The sequence below is a fragment of the Hippocampus bargibanti genome, linkage group LG10 (assembly GCF_051943395.1).
Source record: "Hippocampus bargibanti isolate YZ-2025 linkage group LG10, ASM5194339v1, whole genome shotgun sequence".
Lineage (NCBI taxonomy): Eukaryota > Metazoa > Chordata > Actinopteri > Syngnathiformes > Syngnathidae > Hippocampus > Hippocampus bargibanti.
This window is the reverse complement of record NC_142743.1, coordinates 20558050-20582623: the sequence shown is the minus strand read 5'-3', so window position 1 is coordinate 20582623 and position 24574 is coordinate 20558050. Positions and strand designations below refer to the sequence as shown.

At 38.4% G+C, this 24574-nt stretch overlaps 1 protein-coding gene across 2 annotated transcripts; it reads left to right on the top strand.

Moving 5' to 3' along the window:
• Positions 1-2915: 2915 nt before the first annotated feature.
• xpnpep1 (X-prolyl aminopeptidase (aminopeptidase P) 1, soluble) lies at positions 2916-19033 on the top strand. Of its 2 annotated transcripts, none has more exons than XM_089006746.1 (20): positions 2916-2934; positions 5131-5255; positions 5536-5599; positions 5922-6026; positions 7143-7235; positions 8350-8493; positions 9810-9905; positions 10984-11065; positions 11401-11611; positions 13189-13278; positions 13364-13414; positions 14077-14135; positions 15671-15748; positions 15845-15916; positions 15987-16047; positions 16142-16211; positions 17596-17769; positions 18344-18420; positions 18520-18618; positions 18767-19033. In XM_089006746.1, exons 2-20 carry the CDS (start codon positions 5139-5141, stop codon positions 18884-18886), a joined length of 1863 nt encoding a protein of 620 aa, XP_088862872.1. In that variant the 5' UTR covers positions 2916-2934; positions 5131-5138; the 3' UTR covers positions 18887-19033. The 2 variants fall into 2 exon arrangements, with proteins under 2 accessions (XP_088862872.1, XP_088862873.1); XM_089006747.1 differs by lacking the exon at positions 2916-2934 and adding an exon at positions 4903-4949.
• Positions 19034-24574: the final 5541 nt, after the last annotated feature.

Sequence of the window (24574 nt, the reverse complement as noted above, 5' to 3'; positions counted from 1 at the left end):
TCCGTAATTTGTAAAATGGCTTCAAATGACTTCTACTGAGCGTATTTTACAAAGATTCCACCACACACTGCTGTATTTTACGTTTTAAGACTCGCACTGAATATTCCGAAAGTCTTGTTTTTGAGTTGGTGACGAGTACTCACCCTACGTCACTGAAGGAATGCCCCTGACCGAGGAAGGACATACCTTGCATCACCTCAATGCATTTTGCGGTACTTTGCTTGGTCTGAAAAGTTCGTGTTGATCCGTGTTGATGATGAAATTAGAAGGAAAACACATAAATAAAGCAATGGTGAATCGTATGTTACACGAGACAACTACAGTAAAGTCTCGTTATATCGATATCGAATATATCGATAGTCCCGGTTATATCGATACTATTTCTATGCACGCACGGAGAAAATTACATGCAAACAGGGTCGGATATATCGATAGTCCCGGTTATATCGATATTTTTTCGGACTCCCTTGAATATCGATATAACGAGACTTTACTGTATTAGATATTCGCTGACAAAAATTCCAAGATGAAGAATCAACCAATTTCCAAAGGAGCTCTGGCGCCATCTTCTGCATTTTCTGATATGCTACACATCAGTCTTAATCACTCAAAATGACCCGGAAGACCTTCTTTAATCAATTGCAAACATTTATACTTAACTCTTCATAACTATTTGAATCATATTCATAACTGGATGCGTAACAAGAAAGCATATTTTCCGAATCTGAAGCCATGATCGAGCAAGGCAAGACGTCTTGGCGTGACATCACGAACTGGGGGCGGGACTTTCTGAAAATACCCAATTCACAGCTCATTTTTGCAGATTTTGGACACTTTAAGTCATTTTTTGGTGTTTTGCATTTGACTAAAAATATCAGCCTGCGTGTTTTGGGTATTATATATGCTATAAAACGTTTTTCTGATGTCAGTTAGGAAACAAAAAAGTGATGTCTGTTGTCCTTTTATACTACTGGGTTGTATATTTCATTCTAATCTAAAAACTTGTGAAATGGAGTGAATGGAATGCTTTGAAAGGCACAGTAGCTATACTGCTTGAAGCATGGTCCCATATGTCACTTCTTGACGCTAAAGAGACGCTTCCAGTGCCCAATTCATCACACACCGGCAAGAGAAGGAGTGATTGCGTAATAGAGAAACATATTTTCTAAATAGCAGAGCCCGTCAAAATGTTTGCCAAGTTCAAAAGAGTTTTCAATAAGTTGTCGGTCTCTGCTACTGCTATCATGAATACCGCACACAAGAACGATCTTATCGTGACGTCAGAATGAATAGTTCCACCTATCATGGAATGAAGCAAAGCAGCCTTGTCAAGAAGATGTTTCCAGGGGCGTCATGCAAATTTATACTAATAGGCTCTTCAACTTGACAACAGCAAATCATCTTATGGTACATGCCTCGAAACCACTTCAAAGACAGCAGACCATCATTCCAATGTCATCATGGCCTCCAAAAGGTTCCAGCCGGTGAGGGAGATAAGGACGAGGGCCTTTCATGGACATGAACAGTATTTTGAAAAAAAAACAGGTGGTGAGGATGATGATGATGATAACTTTGTCACCTCATAAGACATATATATCACACACATTTAACTCATTCACTGCCATTCACTCATATATTTGTGAATTGAAAATATGACGTAGAATGGCATTCCCAAATTCTTTCAGTTTTTCTTTTTTCATGCTTGGATGCCGCTAAAACGCTGGCCAGACATCTGTCAATGTTTTTCCCTTCCACAAGGAGGCAGAATTTCTCATTTTTTTCCCATGTTAGCACTTTGTTCCAGCTTCAACTGCTGTTAACGCTGCATTGAATGCCATTCCAATACTTTTGGAAAGGGTTGGAGCTCCTAAGTAGCCATAAGCAATGTATATTTGATTCAATACATACAAGCTGTTTGGTGAGTATAGTTTTGCTTTTTTGAATGTTGCTGTGCCGATGACCATTTTGTGTTTGGGAGCCTTTTACAGAGCATCTTCCTCTTTATTCTTTATTAAGTTCATAGAGTTGCTTGTTCTGTAGCCACAAGGGGACATAAGCCAGTGTCTTCTTGTGCCAGTCTCAAGCCCGGATAAATACAGAGGGTTGTGTCAGGAAGGGCATCCGACGTAAAAGCTTGGCCAAAACAAACATGCGGATCAAACCTCTGAAGATGGAGGACACTGATTTGCTGTGTCGACCCCTTGAAGGGAAAGGCCGAAAGGAAAAGAAGCATTGAATGTTTATGTGGTCCTAAAGTTCAATATTCTGTTTGTCGTGGAATTCTAGTGACAATGACAAAAAACAGTGAATGGGTTAATCTGGTTTCTTGTGTTGACGTGTGTTTACCATCAAGACCACACGTAAAAGATATATACACAGGTGCTAATGCACAATGCAAAGCTTTTTGGAAAAACGTAATTGCTCAATACGTAATGTACTGGGTGCGGAGATTATTATTATTATTATTATTATTATTATTATTATTATTATTATTATTATTATTATTATTATTATTATTATTATTATTATTATTTTATCTCCTTGCTCTTATGAGCATGTCAAAGAGTCCTTGAACAAAATAACAATCCCAACTTGTCCCCTTTTCTGCGTCGTCAGTACGTGAATTTGAAATCAACGTGAAGCGCTTTAGCGCTGTTATGATTATTGTTAATAGTAATGCAGAGCACATGGCATAATTTACAAAGTATATTCATAATAAATCTTAAAAACAAGGTTTATGAATGAAAAAAAAAAAACAAAAGAAGGCGAGGCAGATCTTTCCGCCGCTACTGGAACAAACAGTAGTCATGTGATAAATGACGTCACGAACGATATGGCTGCCTTCTGTTAGTAAACCAAACCCTTAAAGGTTTGTTCTTGAAATTTGTTTTTCCCTTAAACGCAGGACTCTGGTTCACAAGGCAAAAATACCGGGTGTGTATTCATTATTTTACCTACTGTATGTATTTCATCTGAAAGCTGATCAGGAGTTTGTATGATGGCCCACATCGAGTCATATGGCAGATGCGGTTTGTTTTCGAATGAACGACACGTTTGCTCATCTCCTGTCTTTTATTTCAGCTCATGCGGTTGTTCACTCTGAAAACGTAAAGCGAATTTTAGGTACTCTGTGTTCGGAGTTTGAAACGTCCAGATTGTGTTATTCTGTGGACCACAGTCAATTGAATAATGTTATTGTTGTTGGTGTTGTACTCGTGGCCTTGGAAGTACGTCACATTGCCAAATTCAATTACATTTTCAGAACAGGTAAAGCACCTGAACGTGTTAGTAGTATCGCGCAAGCAAGCAAAACAAGTGAGCAATAATTGAAGATCTGCACGTCAATTGCACGCGTTCCGCGTGCAATTGACGTGCAGATCAACCAATGGTAATGCTCATCGATGAAGTCTCCGAAAACGTGATTGGGTGACATTTGTCAGCTCTTCTGCATTCAACGAGCTTTCGTTATTGGGACTGAGCAGTGACTCGACTTCTTTACATTTGTACATTCACTCCTTTTTTTCTGTCCACAGCCTTAAGGCTGAGACTATTTTTATTGTTATTGCGATCATTGCATAAACAAAATGCTGTTTTTATTGATTGCGTAATTGCTGATGTACATGTGCATGTACGTGTGTTCATTAGGTATAAATAATAATAATAATAATAATAATAATAATAATAATAATAATAATACATTTAATTTACAAGCACCTTTCAGACCATCCAAAAAGACTTTACAATCAAAAAGAACAATAGTTAAGGTATAATCATTCCAGCGTACGCTGTTCAAGGTTATTACAGTGCAGTGAAACAGGCAAACACAAGGTTGAGTGTACAAGCAATAAAGCAAGTTCTTTAAATAGACGAGATGGATCAGTCATCGGGTCGATCGCCGGTTATTTTATTTTCTCGCTAATAACTGATTACCTCCAAAATCGTGATGATTTAAGGATGAGCTACAATCGGCTCCAACTCACCTGTGGCCCTAATGAAAACAAGTTGTATAAAAGATGGTTGGAAGTAATCTCGCAACACTATTATTTCACTCTTTTGCAAGAATATGTTGTGGAAAAGATCATCATAATAAGAAAGCTATTGGTTGAAAATGTTTTAAAAGACATTGAGATACTTTTCGAATCAGCTTTTATTGCCTGTATCGTAGAAAGAAATGCTACATTGTACTGACAAGATAATTCAAATGTATGTTTCTCGCCAAGAAAATAGTAATTGTATCATACCATGTCTCAGACTCCACCATACCATAACCTCGTGAATTATAGTCCCATCGAGTCAAACCAAATTATAAATGCATTGGTTTGTCTTTTGGTCAAAGATGCACCCCACCCCCTAATATTTATGTATATATTTATTATTAGTGGATAGAGTTTGCCCTGCATCATCGTAATTTGGATACCTACATTAGTAGTACAGTACTGTACATACCTCCAAAGTTCAAACCCAATACAATTCATCTTTATCCATATCACGCTCATTGTGGTCACTGGTAAGTGGACTTTATCTTAGTTAACTTTTGTTGAAAAGCTGGCTCCACCCTAGACTGGTCCGCAATCAGTCACATGACATGGATAGTCCAATGAGCATTCACACTCAAATGTCGAACTGAAGTACTAGAAGAAAGCCCACAAAAGGACAAGCATGCAAACTCCCTCAAGAGATGTTTAAATTGCGGGTCGGGTGGATGTCGGGAGAAATAAAATGGCCTATTAAATGAAAACAGAATTATTGTATTGGATCAAATCAGATTGTGGTGGAGATACGCAATAAGTATCAAGTCTGTGTACTTTTACCACTTCGAAGACACCTGTTGCTGAATCAGCATGTTACTCGGGTTAAAGATCAAAATATGATCTGTGAGCTCCACGTTAATAGACAGCCAGTTCGAGTGAGTCAGTCCTCCAGTCGTCTAAAGTCTTCCCAAATGTCTGGTAATGCCACTGCATGAGGTTTTAAATGAGAAAGACTTAATCATTGCGATTATTTTTGCTCGTCGTGTACTTTGCAAGACATCTACAGTTGATTCCTTGTTAATGATTTGTTGCTCTCTTCCAGCTGAATGAAGTAATATATTACTATATTATATTTTTTCTGCCATTATTGTCCATTCAGACAGAAACATGTCTCCGAAGATCACAGGAGAGCTGCTCAGGCAACTCCGCCAGGCGATGAAGAATTGTAAATATGTTTCAGAACCTCTCCAGGCTTACATTATCCCCTCTGGTGATGCCCACCAGGTAAATTATTTGTACTCCTTTTCCAGGTTTTTGTCTCCTTAAGTAGAAACTGGATGTATTAACTCACCGTACGTATGCTTGGGTGATTTTGCCCCCATTTTCTGCTTGTCTGATCTTTTAAAATGAATTATTTCTTCTAACCTTCACTTCTCCTTGTACAAGTCACGATGCGAGTAGGACAAATCGGCAAAGGTGGCACACAGGCTGAGGACCACTTTGCTCTGATTATTAATGATGTGTTCTACTCATGTATTGTTTGTATTGTCTCTGTGTCTTTAAGAGTGAATACATTGCACCATGTGACTGCAGGCGGGAGTTTATCTGTGGGTTCAACGGCTCAGCAGGTACCTGTTCTTGACGGTGTTTTTAATGTACCTTGCGCTTGTACATGCACTTTGTATGTAAAAACCTACAGGGACTCTGCCTTACAATGTTCAAATGCATTGCCTTGCAATTACTGGATATAAAATTAAACCTTCTGACACCATGAGGGTTAGGGTTAGGGTTAGGGTTAGGGTTATGACATGGTTATGATGAACACGTTCTACTGTATTTTAGTGTTGGTTATTTTCTTGGTACTTGGTCTTTGAGAATCACTGCTGTAGTGTCAACATTGAGCCCATGGTTGTAAATTTTCATTCAGAAAATGGGCGTTGTGATGTACAGGTACAGCAATCGTCACAGAGCAGTATGCCGCCATGTGGACCGATGGCCGTTATTTCCTTCAGGCCACCCAGCAGATGGACAACAACTGGACCCTCATGAAAATGGGTAATTTATAACTTTGTTTGCTTGCCAAAGAAAAGTTGCAGATCATTTGGAGGGACAGAAATTATTTATTCGCTATTTTAGGAGAGAAATGATTTGTAACAAGATTTGCGGTGACCAATATGATTCAAGGACTAAATTATTTAATTCATTAACTGCCATTTCCGAATGTATTCGGGAATAGAAAATATGACGTAGAGCGCCATTCCCAAATTTGTTCAGGTTTATCTTTGTCTTGCTGGGGTGCCTATAAAGCGCTGGCCCTACCTCCGGGAATGTTTTCTTCCCTTCCACAAGGGGGCAGCATTTCCATGTTTTTTCCATGTTAGCGCTTTGTTCCAGCTTCAGCTGTTGTTAAATATATAAACCAATATGTATTGTATTTTGGTCAGCCACCCTCATTTCTAGTTCATATAACTCCAGACCCATGTCATTTAGGAATTAAGTCTTTTTTCCGATGAAATAAGACATTCAAAGGTTTCTAACGCTGTATTGAATGTTTCTGTAGTCCTAAAACTCAATATTCTGTGGGTCGTGGAATTAAGAGTGACAATGACAAAAACCCAGGCACTGGAGTGGACAGATTTTTGCACGTCTGGCAGTGAATGAGTTAAAGACTTTGTTTTAATTCAACAACTAATAGCTGTCAGAGTTCGGTGGGTGCCGGACAGAAGTAGACTGACTCTACAAACACATAGTCAGCCAAAAAAAAGCTTGGAAAAAGCAAGGACAAATACAAAGGAAAATAGCTCGTGTCAAAAGGACAACCAAAACAATTCATAAAAAATACATGCTGAGAATAACTGACCAAAACCAAAAGGACTACTCATAGAAAACCGATAGCAAAATAAGTAATGTCAAGAAATTAGCCAAGAAGCAACGGCTTGAGAAAGGCGAATTATCTAGCATTCAGTTGTTGGCCATCGAGTCCCCATCTCATTTTATTGCAATGCATGACAGGTGCGCAGCCGAGCGGTAAATGCCGACCGCTCAGCTGGACCTCAAAACAAAAAACAGACAGATCATGATAATAGTACAATAAGCATTACATTAGAATGCTGTAAACACAATGAATGTTTTTTTTGTTTGTTTGTTTGTTTATTTTCAACTGCCATGCAGGACTGAAAGAGACACCCTCTCAGGAAGACTGGTTGATAAGTGTCCTACCAGAGAACTCGAAAGTGGGGGTCGATGCTCGCATCATTGCGGCAGGTATTTCAGAGTTGGATTTCATTTCAAAATTTCTTGGAGGCGATGCAACCCAGAGCACCGTGAATGCATGTCATCATACCAGCAACATCCATCCATCCATCCATCCATCCATCCATCCATCCATCCATCCATCCATCCATCCATCCATCCATCCATCCATCCATCCATCTTCTCATCTGTTTATCCTCACAAGGGTCACAAAGCGTGCTGGAGCCTATCCCTTCTGGACACCCAATACCGGTTGAAAACCAATCACAGGGCACACACAAACGAACAACCACCCACGCTCAGAATCACATCTAATGACAATTTATAGTTTTTCAGTCACGCATGTTTTTTGGAATGTGGGAGGGAAGATGATGCAACTTCAGTGAAAATGACAAAAACCCTGGCACTGGTGTGGACACATATTTGCACATCGTCTGGCAGTGAATGAGTTAAGAGCGTTACTTCTGGGGCATTTCAGGAAAGCATCGGGTGACTTATTTAAGTGCTGTTCTATGTATGTGGCCATTAACTGTTCCTCCCAAAAGCACCATGCACATTGCTTCTATTGTTGTTGGTATAAGGGCAGTACGCTGTTCGACTGGAAAGCACGTCGGCCTTACAGCACAGTTCGAAAGTTTGCATGTTCTCCCCAATGCATGCGTAGGTTTTTTTCCAGGTACTCCGGTTTCCTCCCACATTCCAAAAACATGCGTGACAGGTTACTGAAACACTATAAATTGTCACTAGATGTGAATGTGAGCGTGGGTGGTTGTTTGTCTCTGTGCGCCCTGCGATTGGCTTTCAACCGGTTCAGGGTATACAGCTGGCATAGGTGGGTTTTCTTCGGATCCTCCGGTTTCCTCCCATATTTCAAAAACATGTATGGTAGGCTGATTGAACATTCCAAATTGTCCCTCGGTGTGAGTGTGAGAGCAGATGGTTGTTTTTTTTCTGGGTGCCCTGTAATTGGCTCGCAACTCGTTCAGAGTGTCCCCCGCCTACTGCCTGAAGACAGCTGGGATAGGCTCCAGCACCCCCCAGGACCTTAGCACTTAGGAAAATGAATCAATGAATGAATGTATACATTAAATGTGTTATTTTTCTTTCTGTCTACGTTCCATGTCAGACCAGTGGAAAGCCATGTCCAAGGCGCTGACCAGTGCGGCGCACTCTCTCATACCAGTGCAGGAAAACCTCATTGATGTGGTGTGGGTTGACCGTCCACAAAGACCCAGCACGCAGCTTCGCACTTTGGGATCGGACTACACGGGTCTTTACAATGAATACACTCTTCTATTACCACTCAAAATTAGTCATTGATTAGCAAAATTGTTTCTCAAAGAAATAAAACCCAAAAAGAATAGTTTGTATGCCAAAGCACTCTCTGTATGAAAAGGCTCAACACTCAAAAAGTGGCCTTGAGAGCCTCGAAAGGCGCTTAAAATGTATTGTATTATTATTATTATTATTGTATTTTATTTATTATAGTACGTATGCTTGTCTGTAACTGTAATATCCTTGAAAGCTTTGAAAGGCGCTTAAAATATTATATTATAATAATATATTATTATTATTATTATTATTATTATTATTATTATTATTATTATCAAAACAAAATAAATACTTACTACAAATTCCAACACTATTATAATCTCAGCCCAAGCACGCAGAGGCATCCGCGAATTTTTTTTAATCAAATAAAGTATAGTTTCCAAAAGAAAATTTGGAATTTGTCATATAACACTACTGAATTATTATTATTATTATTATTATTATTATTATTATTATTATTATTATTATTATTATTATTATTATTATTATTTTTTATTTATTATAGTACTTATGCTTGTCTGTGACTGTAATGTCCTTGAAAGCTTTGAAAGGCGCTTAAAATGTAATGTATTATTATTATTATTATTATTATTATTATTATTATTATTATTATTATTATCAAAACAAAATAAATACTTACTACAAATTCCAACACTATTATAATCTCAGCCCAAGCACGCAGAGGCATCCGCGAATAGTTGATTTTTTTTTTATCAAATAAAGTATAGTTTCCAAAAGGAAATTTGGAATTTGTCATATAACACTACTGAATTATTATTATTATTATTATTATTATTATTATTATTATTATTATTATTATTATTATTATTATTATTGTATTTTATTTATTATAGTACTTATGCTTGTCTGTGACTGTAATGTCCTTGAAAGCTTTGAAAGGTGCTTAAAATATTATATTATAATAATATAATATTATTATTATTATTATCAAAACAAAATAAATACTTACTACAAATTCCAACACTATTATAATCTCAGCCCAAGCACGCAGAGGCATCCGCGAATACTTGATATTTTTTTTTATCAAATAAAGTATAGTTTCCAAAAGGAAATTAGGAATTTGTCATATAACACTACTGTATTCCATTTTTAATTTCACATTATCAGCCATAATTTTGTTGTGTTGTGCTCTTTCTTGGATTTGGATAAATAATAAGTGCAATAAGTGATTCCCGAGAGATGAGATGAAGGCCGTGGGATTAAATCATTGACATTATCTGTTTACTCTTTTAGGTATGTCGTGGCAAGACAAGGTCACAGTGCTCCGAGCAAAGATGACAGAACGAAAAATATCCTGGTTCATTGCCACAGCTCTGGATGAAATAGCATGTAAGTATTAATTTCAGGTAAATTAATCATATGCACCTTTAGGTAAATGGAAAAAAATACAAATATTAGACCGTGACTGAAAATAATCTGCCACAAAAGACAATTGTGATAAACTCTCGCCGATTTCTCACGTGTACAGCAGTGTCACATCTCTTGCATAAGTCAGCTTTGATACATGATCACGATCCAAGGACCCCGGGATGAACGGGCGTACCACTTCGTGTCTATTTGAGTGCCGTGTTGACCGAACATGAAGAGCTCTCGCTTCTGATTGCCTTCTTGCTGAATTTATGTTAATTACATTGATTGTGATTGTCATCAGCTTGTATTCGGACTAAATGGACATTTGGATTGAAGGGGGAATTGCTCAGGCATCTGCGGAGGATCATTGATTTAAAAAAAAAAAACAATACAATGTATAGGTGCATATGCTAGGCATCAGGATCAGAGAAAAAAAACTATATATATTTTTTTTTATTTCAGCAGTTCGAATCCAAAAGTGAAGTTGTATATCACAGACAGTATGCTCACTCATTGCTAGCTAGCTATATGAGTCAGGAAACATATTAGCTATCTAGCTAGCTAGCTATTAGCTATCTACTAGTTGGCTAGCTAGCTTTCTATCTTTTTGAGTTATTCCGGGTTGAGTGAACGCCTTTTGAAAGGCGCTTATAAATGAAATTTATTATTATTATTATTATTATTATTATTATTATTATTATTATTATTATTATTATTATTATTTGCCCATGCTTCATTAACTCATTCACTGCCATTCCCGAAATTTATTCACAAAAAAATCCTGTGACTGTAAAGTGTTCTTGAGAGTTTTGAAAGGCACTTAGAAATTAAATGCATTATTATTATTATTATTATTATTATTATTATTATTATTATTATTTATTGAATGACTTTTACTCTTTGAATTGAACGAGTGACGTAAAGGTACTTTTCAATAATATTTTAATCCACTGAATGAACATCCAGAAAATAGCAAACAAACCTTTCACTTTTTGGATAATTTATCAATAAAAATGCCAATAACTCACGTTTATGGTGGTTTTCCTCTTTTGTCTAGGGCTTTTCAACCTTCGGGGTGCAGATATTGAGTACAACCCTGTCTTCTTTGCGTATGCCATTGTGGGGATCGACACAATACGGTTGGAATACATTGATTTCATTCATTGAATTTCTTGCAAAGGGCAAAAGTTAGGCCATTGTTTTTTCCGAGGTTCATTCAATTGATTTGTTTATGATTACTGTGATTCTGAAAGTACAGTAAAGTCTCGTTATATCGATTATATCGATAGTACTGCTTATTACGATACTATTTCTATGAACGCAAAGAGAAAATTTACATGCCGCAGGATCGGATATATCGATAGTCCGGTTATATCGATATTTTTTCCGACTCCCGAGAATATCGATATAACGAGACTTTACTGTACTATGGCACATTCCTATGCACTTTCTTTTTATCTGAATCTTTCCGCAGACTTTTTGTGGACCTAAAGCGTCTAGCTGACCCGGCGTTGAGGGACCATCTGCAACTGGATATGCCCAGCAAGCCCGAGCTTCACATTCAGACGTTTCCATACGAATCGGTCTTCGCCGAGTTGCAAGCCATCTGCACCGCACTTGGCAACAAGGACAAAGTGTGGATCTGTGACAAGGCCAGTCGCGCTATCACACAGGTCATCCCCCAGGTGAGAGTATGCTTAAATTGTATGTGCATAGAGATAGATGGAATGTCTCGTTTTTTTTTTCTGTCGAAAAAAAAGATGCATGTTAGTTTGCATTGTGTTTTTAGTGGCATCAAAAAAAGGCTTTCATGTTACAGCTGTTAAAAGGCGTGTTTTAATTTGTTTCGTGGTGTGGGCTCAGATTACTATCATTCTCTCATAATGAGCTTTGTTAAGTTGGTTTGATATGTGAGAACATACGCATTCTCAGAGATCTCAGTTTCAGAGAACATACACTCGCTGTCTCCTGATCTTCTTGGTGTCATTTCATAAAAGTTAGTTTGGAGGTGAATGCAAACAATGTAGATTTTCAGTCATGTCATGCGTGACCAGAGAGTCAAAGTTGTTGGAAAACGTCTGCCTTTGCAAAATCAAACTTACATGATCATATTCATTTAACAACACCACGCGCATACATTAGTGCCAGCCCGAAATTATTTATTTGAAAATATAGTTTGATGAAAATGTGAATATTTTACCAAGCCACGTGTAAGGTGGGGCGATTGCTCCTCAGCTGTTAGAGCGATTCATCCATTGAGCAAAGGGTGAAGTTAAAAACAAAAGGCAAGCTAAACAAATTACAGCTCTAATTTTGAAGTTCTGCACCACTGCAAACTTCAAACACAATCCAAATTATATCCTTGGCTCTTTGGAAATGTCGTATCTGCCTCCACCCTGCTTGTATCCTTATTTGCCCCTATAACTTATTCATCACTAAAAAAACCCTCCTTTGACCACATCACTCCTGTCCTCCAGCAGTTCCACTGGCTCCCTGTTAATCTTCATATTGATTTCAAGATACAGTAAAGTCTCGTTATATCGATATCGGATATATCGATAGTCCCGGTTATATCGATACTATTTCTATGCACGCACGGAGAAAATTACATGCAAACAGGGTTGGATATATCGATAGTCCCGGTTATATCGATATTTTTTCGGACTCCCTTGAATATCGATATAACGAGACTTTACTGTACTTCTGTTTAGATTTAAAGCCATCCATAACCTTGCCTCCCCACCTATCTATCTGACCTACTTAAAATCTCTGTTCCCTCTCGGGCCCTCAGATCCTCTTCCTACCTCCACCCCTGTATGCCCTCTGCCCGTCTCACCACGATGGGGTGCAGAGCTTTCAGCCGCTCCGCTCTCAAACTCTGGAACTCACTTCCACCTAACATCCGTCACATTGACTCCCTTCCTACTTTTAAATCTCACCTCAAAACCCACCTGTTTAAACTTGCTTTCATGTTCTAGTTTTTAATCTGCTGTTTTATTATTTATTGTTTTATTCATGATTTTATTGTTTTATGAATTGTTTTTATTGTAAAGTGTCCTCGGGTGTTCAGAAAGGCGCTTGTAAATTAAATGTATTATTATTATTATTATTATTTATTATTTTTTTGTAATAATAATAATAATAATAATAATAGTAATCCATTTAATTTATAAGCGCCTTTCAAAACTTTCAAGGACACTATTCATTTTTTTGTGGTGATTCTTTTCAAACAGTGATCCGTTCCCTTTTGCCGCGTGTACAGGCCCACAGGTCTCCCATTCCCTATACCCCCCTTTGCCTGGCCAAGGCGGTGAAAAACACGACAGAGATTCAAGGCATGAAAAGAGCCCACGTAAGATTCACGAACGCTTTTGTAAAACTCATCTCAGGCTTTATTTGTGGATGGAAGGATAAAGTTTCTTTCATCTTCTTGGCAGATCAAGGATGCCGTTGCTCTTTGTGACCTCTTTGCTTGGTTGGAAAAAGAGGTAGGGAGAGTTTTATGTTGCGTGCATTTTGTAAAATATTTGCCCCTTGATGTATTCAGACGGAATTATCCACTCAAGGCTGACATTCAGCCTGCATCAGCTACTTTCATTTTGGTCATCGTGGCATTTTGTTTTGCACAGTTTAGTTATTCACATTAAAAATGTAAACACGCACATTTTTTGGATGATCTAATCAGTACCACTTTATCACTTTATTTGACTTTTTTCCCCATTTTTAACATGAAATGGCAACTGAATCAGCATTTTTCATGACGGTTATGTTTCACTCACGTGACTGCTTCTGACTACTTGTGAAAGAGGCCTTGACTCCACTTCACCCCTTTTAAGATCAAAATTTCTTCATTACTTTTATCTTGGTTTTATATTTAATTCTTAGAAATCTCTGGGTTTCCTGGGACTAATGACATCAATCAACTGATGTAATTGTGCTTGTGCCCTTTTAGATTTGGCTTGTATGTCTTATGCAATAGTTTGTGATGGATTTGGCCTCAGATTTCTAACCTTTTCCAGTTGGTTCGATCATAGTTGAAGTGAAATATAATACTTGCTCATGTTCATACTCCCTTCACTCCCTTTGCCCTGGGGAAACACATATTTTTAATTTAACTTGCTTTTATTTTGTCCTCTTAATCGTTTTTTAGATTCCAAAAGGGACTGTAACAGAAATCTCAGCTGCTGACAAGGCTGAGGAACTACGCAGGTGATGGCTGTTCTTGTGTGTTTTCAAACTACATTCAAGGTCATATGTTACTTTCCAAAACAGTCTCATGATAAGTTCTCTTGATTATAGCTCCCTCTACAGGATAAAAAAATACATTCATCCATCCATCTACCTGCCCATTCTTTGTACCGCATACCGCTGAACAGACCTATGGTCAATTTAATACTTTTATTGCTCGGTCAAGGTAGCTAATTTAAAAATAAAAAAGGTGAAAAAAATATTCAACCTAAGGCCACAATTGTAATCAGACTCTGCATAAGCAAAACCAATTAAAACCAGATCTGCGCAGTGAGCAATTTGATACAGATTGTATGAAAGCGAGTGTGATATTAAATGTTGATATTATGTTCATGTCAATTTTACCCGTACCCGTTTTTGTGTTGACTAAACCACTTGATATCCTTTCCTTTTCTGTTCTGCAAAACAGTTGTAAACTATCCCAGTGGGATAGGAAATATGTTGTACAGTGAGACCTCAACTTACAAACTTTTTGTCTTACAAACGTCAAATTTATGAAAATTAAACCTTATAATAAGCACTATTTTCATAATACACACCCACCACGGCTGGCGGAGTGATCTTCGGCGGAAGCACACAACCGAACAGCACCAGAGGTTAAGTTACTAACAGTCCTTATGGAAGGTGACTCTCCTTCCATAAGCCATCAACGACCAACAAAAAGGTCAATAAAACTTTATTTTACAGCACAGTTTATTTCTTTAATTACAGTCCTCGTGTAAAGCGCCTCTTTCCAAACAGCAATTCCCTTTGACCTTCGACCTCTAACACCATTCCATCAAGCCATAAATCACAAGTGACTTTATGATACAATGCAGTGTATTTTTTTCATTACAATACAATAGCACATTTATTATACATATAATAAGGTATGTTGTATGTAGTTTTAAGGAATATTTAGTTAAAGTATATTTTATGGAAACCCGGGAACGGATTATTGTCATTTTAATGGTTTCCTATGGGATTTTTTTATTTGAGATACACACTTTTCGCCTTACACACTCTGTCTGGGAACCAATTAAGTTCGTAAGTTGAGGTCTCACTGTATCTCTTTTCAAGTGTGTTTATAACATCTCAGAAACAGTTGTTGCTGATGTCACCTATTATTTGACTGTTTTGTGTAGATTTTTACATACGGGTAAAAATTACCCACATTTTTTTCAGCATAATTTGAGGGTTAAATACTTATTGAACATTTTGATTGGAAATATCTTTTTGGAAAGGTAACTGTCTTGATGTATATAATCCGTTCACCTTTTCATCCATCAATGTATATGGCTGTTTTGGAACAATGATGAATAGCGATACATACTTTCTTTGTTCGGGTACACAGCAAGCCTACATTTAAAATGTTGTGGTCTGAGAGGTCACTCATTGCTCGGTTTGAATTTCCGCTGCAGCTTTCCGGTGACCCTCATTAGAGACGTTTGGATTCAAAGAATTATTCGAAGCACCACCAACAAAAGCTAATTATAATTCTGATGTGTCTTTCACAGTCAACAGAAACATTTCGTTGGTCTGAGTTTTCCTACAATCTCCAGTGTTGGGCCCAATGCAGCAATCATTCATTACAGGTCAGAAAAGCAACAGATGCTTTTGGGTTTTTTTTTTTTTCTATTGTTTTTGTCACAATGTGTTTATAATTGAACTGACCTTTCTTTTTTTTGTAGGCCTCTGCCTGAGACGAACAGAACACTTACCGTAAATGAAGTTTACCTCATCGATTCTGGAGCCCAGTACATGTAAGCTAATTGTTCACACACAACAACTTAATTGGCATGTGGTTTGTTTGACTTGTCTACTTTTTGGCAGTGATGGAACCACAGACGTCACCCGCACCGTGCACTTTGGAACTCCATCTGCATATGAAAAGGTGCTGAACTTGATTTTAGCTTGAACGATCCAATAATTTTCGCAGTTTCTTGGCATTCTGCCTGAAATGACATCATTTCTTTGTATTCTTGAAGGAATGCTTTACTTATGTGCTAAAGGGACACATTGCCGTCAGTGCTGCCATTTTCCCCAATGGAACCAAAGGTACCATTTTAACATTAGTTTGCATGACAATTTGTCCAGAATGCACAAAGTAGTTCATTCCCAAACATATGGATAATCACACGACCGAGGAAATGTAATAATAATAATAATAATAGATTTAATTTCTAAGCGTCTTTCAAAACTCTCAAGGACACTTTACAGTCGCGGATTTTTTTTTTGTGCGGGTGAGCAGCGGCAGCCATTCGCGCCAGCGTTCACTCTACCAGTTAGTTGTTCCTCTGCGCCGCCTCTCTTTGAGAAAGAGCAAAGTGCAGTGATTTGCAGCATTAAATCATGGTGAACAAACTGTTTAATGTTTGACATTTAATCTTGTTAATCTTGATATTTCCATTCATTTTCATGAGGAAAGATGAAATATGAGCCTGGTCACAGACCAAAAAACTCAACTTGTATTTCAAAATACCACTGTATTTAATTCAACACAAACAAAGTTGAAAGGGCAACCGACGTCACTTTTTTGTTTCCTAACTGACATCAGAAAAACGTTTTTTAGTATCTAAAATACCTAAAACACGCAGTATAATATTTTTATTCAAATGCAAAACACCAATAAAAAATGAGTCCAAAATCTGCAAAAAATTGAGCTGCGAATTGGGCATTTTCAGAAAGTCCCGCCCGCAGTTCGTGACGTCACGCCAAGACGTCTTGCATTGCTCGAGAATCAAAACAATGACTTCGGATTCGGAGAATATTTTTTCTTGTTACACATCCAGTTATGAATATGATTCAAATAGTTCTGAAGAGGAAAGCATACATGTTTGCAATCGATTAAAGAATTTATTCCATGCCATTTTGAGGCAACATTGGGGGGAAATGGATCACCCAAAAAGAGGCAGAAAATGGCGTCCAAGCTTCTGTGAGGAATTAATCAGCCCGTTTCCACAGGCTGATAAATTCCTTCCATGGAGCTTGGCCGCCCTCTTCTGGCGGCTTTTTGGTGCAACACGAGGTTTTCAGACCAAACAAGTAGAACAAAATACATTGACGTGATAGAAGGACTGCTACAATGTGTCTTTTTTCGGCCAAGGGTGTTCCTTCAGTGACGTCACGTACGGACTCGTCACCAACTCAAAAACAAGACTTCCTGAATATTCAGCGTGAGTCTTAAAACGTAAAATATCGCTATATGCGGTGGAATCTTTGTAAAATGCGCTCAGTAGAAGTCATTTGAAGCCATTTTACAAATTATGGACACATCTTGTCCGGAGATGCCGGTTGTCCTAAAACACATAGATAATTTCCATCATATACATGGGCGTAATGACGATCTGCTGTATGCAAAACGGATTGAAATGCGATGAGAATAAACTGAGGCTCAAAGTACATGTGACTGCTGCATAATAAACTTCTTGTCCCTGTCCAGGCCACCTGCTAGATTCGTTTGCCCGAGCCGCCCTGTGGGAGTCGGGCCTCGACTACCTGCACGGCACAGGTCACGGCGTTGGCTGCTTTCTGAATGTTCATGAGGGGCCCTGCGGCATCAGCTACAAGACATTCGCTGATGAACCTCTTGAGGCTGGCATGATTGTCAGCGATGGTATGCATTGAAGACTGATATTACAAATCAATGATGCCTACTTCTTTCTGACATAGTCCTTATTTTACTTTTGCACTCATTCACTACCAGACATGTGCAAAAATGTCTACTCCAGTGCCAGTTTTTTTTGTCATTGTTACTCGAATTCCAGGACCGACACAATTTTGAGTTTTAGGACTAGATAAACATTCAACGCAGCGTAAAAAACTTTAGACTCCCTTCTTTCATCAGAAAAAAAACAAGTGAATGAGCTTGAAATGAGTGTGGCTGTCCAAAATACAATGCATTACACGCATTGGTTTATATAGCGCTTTAATAACAGGCAAAGCTGTAACAAAGCGCTAACATGGAAAAAAAAGGGAATTGCTGCCCCCTTGTGGAAAGAAAAAAACGTTGCCAGAGGCCACGGCCAGCGGTTTATCGATACCCAAAGAAGAAAAAATTCAGGAATGGCGCTCTACGTCATATTTTCAATTCTTGAATAAATTCGTAAATGGCAGTGAATGAGTTAATAGCAATGCTAATACCGTATATTATAATATGCTCTTTTTTTCCGTGTTCTTCTAATTTATAGAACCAGGATATTATGAAGATGGCGCCTTTGGCATCCGACTTGAAAATGTGGTTCTTGTTGTACCAGCTAAGCCCAAAGTAAGACTTTAAACTAAAGGAAAGCAGGTTCTTCAACAATGTGTATGTTTATTATTAAGTTGTGTTGAAACGATGAAACCGTTTTTTGGTTTCTTCTAGTACAATTACAGAAATCGAGGTAGCTTGACGTTTGAGCCCTTGACTCTGGTTCCCATTCAAGTCAAGATGATGAACACAGAACTGCTCACCCAGAAGGAGGTTAGCGTCGCCCACAATGCCCACAACACAATTTCAAAGCTATTTCCGTTTCACAAGTTGCAAATTGAAAGTGTCTAATTTTATCAAGGAGTCATTCCGACGTGGACCACATGAGCTAAGTCTGTTTGCGTGTCCGTGTGTTTAATAGCTGGACTGGGTAAACGACTACCACAGGACGTGCCGCGAGGTGGTGGGGGCGGAGCTGGAACGTCAAGGCAGAAAGGAGGCGTTGGAGTGGCTCATACGTGAGACCCAACCCATCGTGTGAGGGACCACCTTTGGCCCAGTGGACTGTGCCATCCAGTGTTGTGTGCAGTGATCCTTGTTTGTACATGTCTCATCTTCCATCATGTTGCTTCTTTTTTTTGTAACATTACATCCTATCAAGAGTTTTATTAAAGATCACCGAAAATCATTCAATCTTTTCATTGTCTTGCATAGTTCAACCCTCTCAGGGACAGCGGTTATGACAGTGGACAGCTTATGTTATCAAGTTAAAAGTTGTCATTATTGGTGCATGAAATTCTTAACTGTCAATTTCTTTGAGAGCTTAATATTACAAATGGATAATGCTGCTGAAACATTTACATCATATGCAAACTACAAACACAGAAGAATGAACAAGACAAAAATAAAACTACTATTCGTTTGAAGACGTGTGAGATGGTGTTTCGATACTTTCGTATATTGCTAGAAATTACAATCTATACAATATATATTGGTTTATTTAGCACTTTAACAACAGCTGAAACTGCACTAAAGCGCTTAACATGGGCAGGTATCATATACAGGAAATAAAGCAGTCACAAAGATGGTAGAAAGCACAAGGGAGTGAAACCATGCAGAGTCGAATGTCAAAGAGTACAAATGAGTTTTGAGGCGGGTTTTAAAGATGGGCAGCGAGGGGGATTGCCGAATACTCAGTGGAAGGTCATACAATAGGGGGTGACCAGCAACGGAAAAGGCTCAATTCCCACTGAGGCTCCGACTAATTTCTGGCATGTCTAATAATGTCTTGTCAGCAGACCAAATGGCTCATTTCTAGATGTGCTCCCCACAAAAATAAATAAATACAGTAAAGTCTCGTTATATCGATATCGGTTATATCGGTAGTACCGCTTATTACGATACTATTTCTATGAACGCAAGGAGAAAATTACATGCGCGCAGGGTCGGATATATCGATAGTCCCGGTTATATCGATATTTTTTCGGACTCCCGAGAATATCGATATAACGAGACTTTACTGTACATCTTTTAACTACCTCTCAGGCACGGTGGAGGAGTGTTTAGGACATTCTCCTATCCTCACAACACAGGGTCTGTATTGTCTCATCCAACATGTTATAAAACTATTTTGGATTGTACAGTACTGAGAAAAATGATAATGCATAACACATGGGATAATTGTATTCACATTAACCATATGTACAACCAAATCAGTGTCTCGCCTCAATGTCTGAATTGTGTTGGACCACCTCCAAAACGGAAAATGTATAGTTTCCAAGATGTATCATTTGTAAGTCAAGCGTTTTAAACTTCCTTCATTAAGGTTTAGAGCATGCGGGAACCTATGGCTCGCGAGCAATATATGGCGCTTTTGATGATTGTATCTTGCTCACCGATAAAATTGAATACATATTCTCGCTTTTTCGCTGTTCATATTCGGTTTGGGCGGCAGTTGGCAAAAAGCGCATTTTTGATTGGATGTGTGAAAGTGAAAAGTGTGTATCTCAAAAAAAAATCCCATAGGAAACCATTAAAATGGGAATAATTCGTTCCCGGGTTTCCATAAAATGTACTTTTCAACTAAATAAGCCTTAAAACTACACACAACATACTTTATTCTATGTATAATAAATGTGCTATTGTATTGCAATGAAAGAAATACACTGCATTGTATCATAAAGTCACTTTATTTGCATTTGTGATGGTCATTGATGGCTTGATGGAATGGCGTTGGAGGTCGAAGGTCAAAGGGAATTGCTGTTTGGAAAGAGAGGCACATTACATGACGACTGTAATTAAAGAAATAAACTGTGCTGTAAAATAAAGTTTTATTTACCTTTTTGATGGTTGTTGATGGCTTATGGAAGGAGAGTCACCTTCCATAAGGACTGTTGATAACTTAACCTCTGGTGCTGTTTCGTCTTGTGCTTCCGCCGAAGATCACTCCGCCAGCCGTGGTGGGTGTGTATTATGAAAATAGTGCTTATTGTAAGGTTTAATTTTCAGAAATTTGAAGTTTGTAAAACGAAAAGTTTGTAAGTTGAGGTGTTTGTAAGTTGAGGTCTCACTGTACCTTGCATCACCTCAATGCATTTTGCGGTACTTTGTTTGGTCTGAAAACTTCGTGTTGATCCATGTTGATGGCGAAATTTGAAGGTAGACACATAAATAACGCAATGGTGAATCATTGTATGTTACACCGAGACAACTCTTTGATATTCGTTGACAAAAATTCCAAGCTGAAAAATACAACTATTTCCAACGGAGCTCTGGCGCCATTTTCTGCATTTTCTGTGACGCAACACGTCAGTCTTGATCCCTCAAAATGACCCGGAAGACCTTCTTTAATCGATTGCAAACATTTATACTTTCCTCTTCAGAACTATTTGAATCATATTCATAACTGGATGTGTAACAAGAAAGCATATTCTCCGAATATGAAGCCATTGTTTTGATTCTCCAGCAAGGCAAGATATCTTGGCGTGACGTCACGAACTGGGGGCGGGACTTTCTGAAAATGCCCAATTCGCAGTTGAGTCATGCATTTTGAGTCATTTTATGAAAGCAGAATTTCTTCATACATTTGTACTGCATGCCCTTGTTGAACACACATACGAACAAAGAACCTGGGACACATTGTGGGGTCCCAGTCACTTAATTGTGTTATCTACAAGAGCCCATCAAACATCACTTTATCTTTGTACGTAGGACAGCAGACTGTGGGGAGTGTTAGTTAAACAATTGGAGGGGGTTCTTCTGTTGAAGCTTCTGTTGGCCATGAGAAGCCAACATTGGATTGCCTGAATAAAAGGACAGCCAAAGAGGTGGACATGAGGTGAATATTAACCACATGTCTAGAAAAGATAATTAGATTTGCGTTTGTGATGCAAATGTCAAAATTTGGATACAAGGGTTTGCCCGTCCCAACTCCCACCAAGTCTAACCTTTTTCATTACTTTTCCTCAAGTGATTTGTTTCTCTTTGTTGATGTGACTCACCGAACAATACACCAATGTCTGCGGTCCATCAAGTCACAGTATACTAACCGTGTTATGAGAACCAGAAGGCATCTTCGGAAAGGCTGAAGAGGACAACGTCAATTTAAAGGACAACCGACCTCACTTTTTTGTTTCCTAACAGACATCAGAAAAACTTTTATAGCGTCTAAAATAGCCAAAACACGCAGTATGATATTTTTAGTCAAATGCAAAACACCAATAAAAATAACTTAGTGTCCAAAAACTACTTCAAATTGAACCCGGAAGTGGCCAGTTTCAGAAGGTCCCGCCCCCTTGTTCGTAGTGTCACGCCAAGATGTCTTGCCTTGCTCGAGAATCAAAACAATGGCTTCAGATTCGGAAAAGATGCTTTCTTGTTACTCATCCAGTTATGAATAGTTCTGAAGAATATAGCTATATGCGGTGGAATCTTTGTAAAATACGCTCAGTAGAAGTCATTTGAACCGTTTTTACAAATTATGGACACAACTTGTCCGGAGATGACGGTTGTCCTTTAAGTTACATGCAGTATTTTTCGTACTCACATTAATGCCACAACTGGGTGAATTGGATGATGTCAACCTGTTAGGGCGGTTCTGTTTGTGACCACCAGGTGGCACTGTAGGGCTCCTTCTGCAGTGACACGGCTGTTGATCATTTTGTCATTAGTGTTTTGTTAAAAGGACTCACTGCCCGACCAGTCGTGTCGGGTCATTGTTTTTGTCTGCTTGTGTCTCATGCTTTGTGTTCAAATTCCAATACTATTATGCATTAACTTTAACTTTATATGTGTGTGCATGCTTGTGTGTGTGTGTGTGTGTGTGTGTGTGTGTGCGCGTGTGTGCGTGTGTGCGTGTGTGTGTGTGTGTGTGTGTGTGTGTGTGTGTGTGTGTGCGTGCGTGCGTGCGTGCGTGCGTGTGTGTGTGTGTGTGTGTGTGTGTGTGTGTGTGTGTGTGTGTGTGTGTGTGTGTGTGTGTGTGTCATTTTTCTTAATTTTCCTGCTGGGATTTACAAAGCATGTTCATTCATCCATCTTGCTGTCAACGCAGATTAGAAATACTATTTTTACAAGAAAGCATGGAAATCCAAATAAAGTAGTCGATTGGTAGGTAGGTGGGGGGGGGGGTGCCCTTCTGCACAACTGTGTTCGTCTCGTCAGGGTTCCACTCGATAAATTTGGGGAAGTTCCAGAATTTCCATTCATCAGAGATGGAATCTGGCTTTAAAATAGGGCTTACATTTCCTCAACTACCTGAATTCATTGCAAAAATTCCGTAATTTGTTGAAATTGTGTTACCTCATTTACAGGCACTCGAGGAATAAACGACTAACGTCACTTCAAGCTGACTGGGTATTGTTCTAAAGTGCCTGATCTGGATATTTGATATGCCATGCGTGCAAAACTATGTCCAGTTGTTTGTGCTTCATTATGTTGTCATGTTGAATATTGACAAAATAATGATAAAGCTCGACAATGCTGGTCAAGGGCTTAAACGTGAGGTTTGAATTGATTTCAATTGCTGAGTCTTCTGACATTTTTACTACACTTAGAATATCTAGGTTTTTTTTTATCCTTTTCACCTCCACAGCCCCATCCCCTTTCAAATTGCTGTGGACTGCAAATTTCACCATTGCGGGACGATTAAAGGTTTTCTGATTCTGATTCCGGATGCCCAAAAAAACAGCTGTGAATATGAAGTGTATTTTTGCAAATTTGTCAGTTCAACATGACATTTCATGACATCAGTAAGTTGCGTGTTGTATTACTCATGTTGAATCGCTGTTTTCTTTTTTTTTTTTTTTAACTGCCGCCTCTAAGAATCACTAGAAGAGGTCTTTTTGCCGTTGCCGTTGTCTCAGGTTGGTGTTCATTTCCATTTTAATTGTCCCCACTCAATGTATTCCAAGTCCAGTTATCTTGCAAATTCAAACTGGAAGAGCATGCCTGACTCAACCATAGAAAAAGCTTATACAGTAAAGTCTCGTTATATCGATATCGGATATATCGATAGTCCCGGTTATATCGATACTATTTCTATGCACGCACGGAGAAAATTACATGCAAACAGGGTCGGATATATCGATAGTCCTGGTTATATCGATATTTTTTCGGACTCCCTTGAATATCGATATAACGAGACTTTACTGTATATCTCTTATACCAAAGGGATAACCAGCCAAACAGAAAAATATATAATGCAACGTTGTCATTTGTTGTCGATGTGTGTGCGCGAGCCTAAATAAATAAACAAACAAACAAACTAACTAACAACCGCAATCTTGCTGGTACTTGGTCGAAGTTAAAAGACATGAAAACTTTAGAGAGTGCTTACGGCCAGGCTTCACTGCAGGAATCAACGTTAATAGCATCCCATCATTCAGCCATGACATTACAAACCACATTCTATATAAGTTGGGATGCAATGATTACAGAGAAAAAAAAGAAAACACTCTAAAACGATGTTCTCAATGGCGCTGGCTTTTATTCATATCAAATTGTTTCCATGTTGCTTTAAACTGTCAATCACTTGCGGCCTACTTATCTTAACCATCCTTACACGATTGAAGAGTCTAAAAAGGCTGAAAACAATTACATGAAAACAACAATCAGTTTATGATCCGTGAAAATGTGGGATTTTTTGGGGGGTATTTGTAAGTCATTCTAAACTTTTCTAGGGTTGAAATGAATGGATTCAATTTGTGAGTTAAAGTGATCATTTTTTGCTACT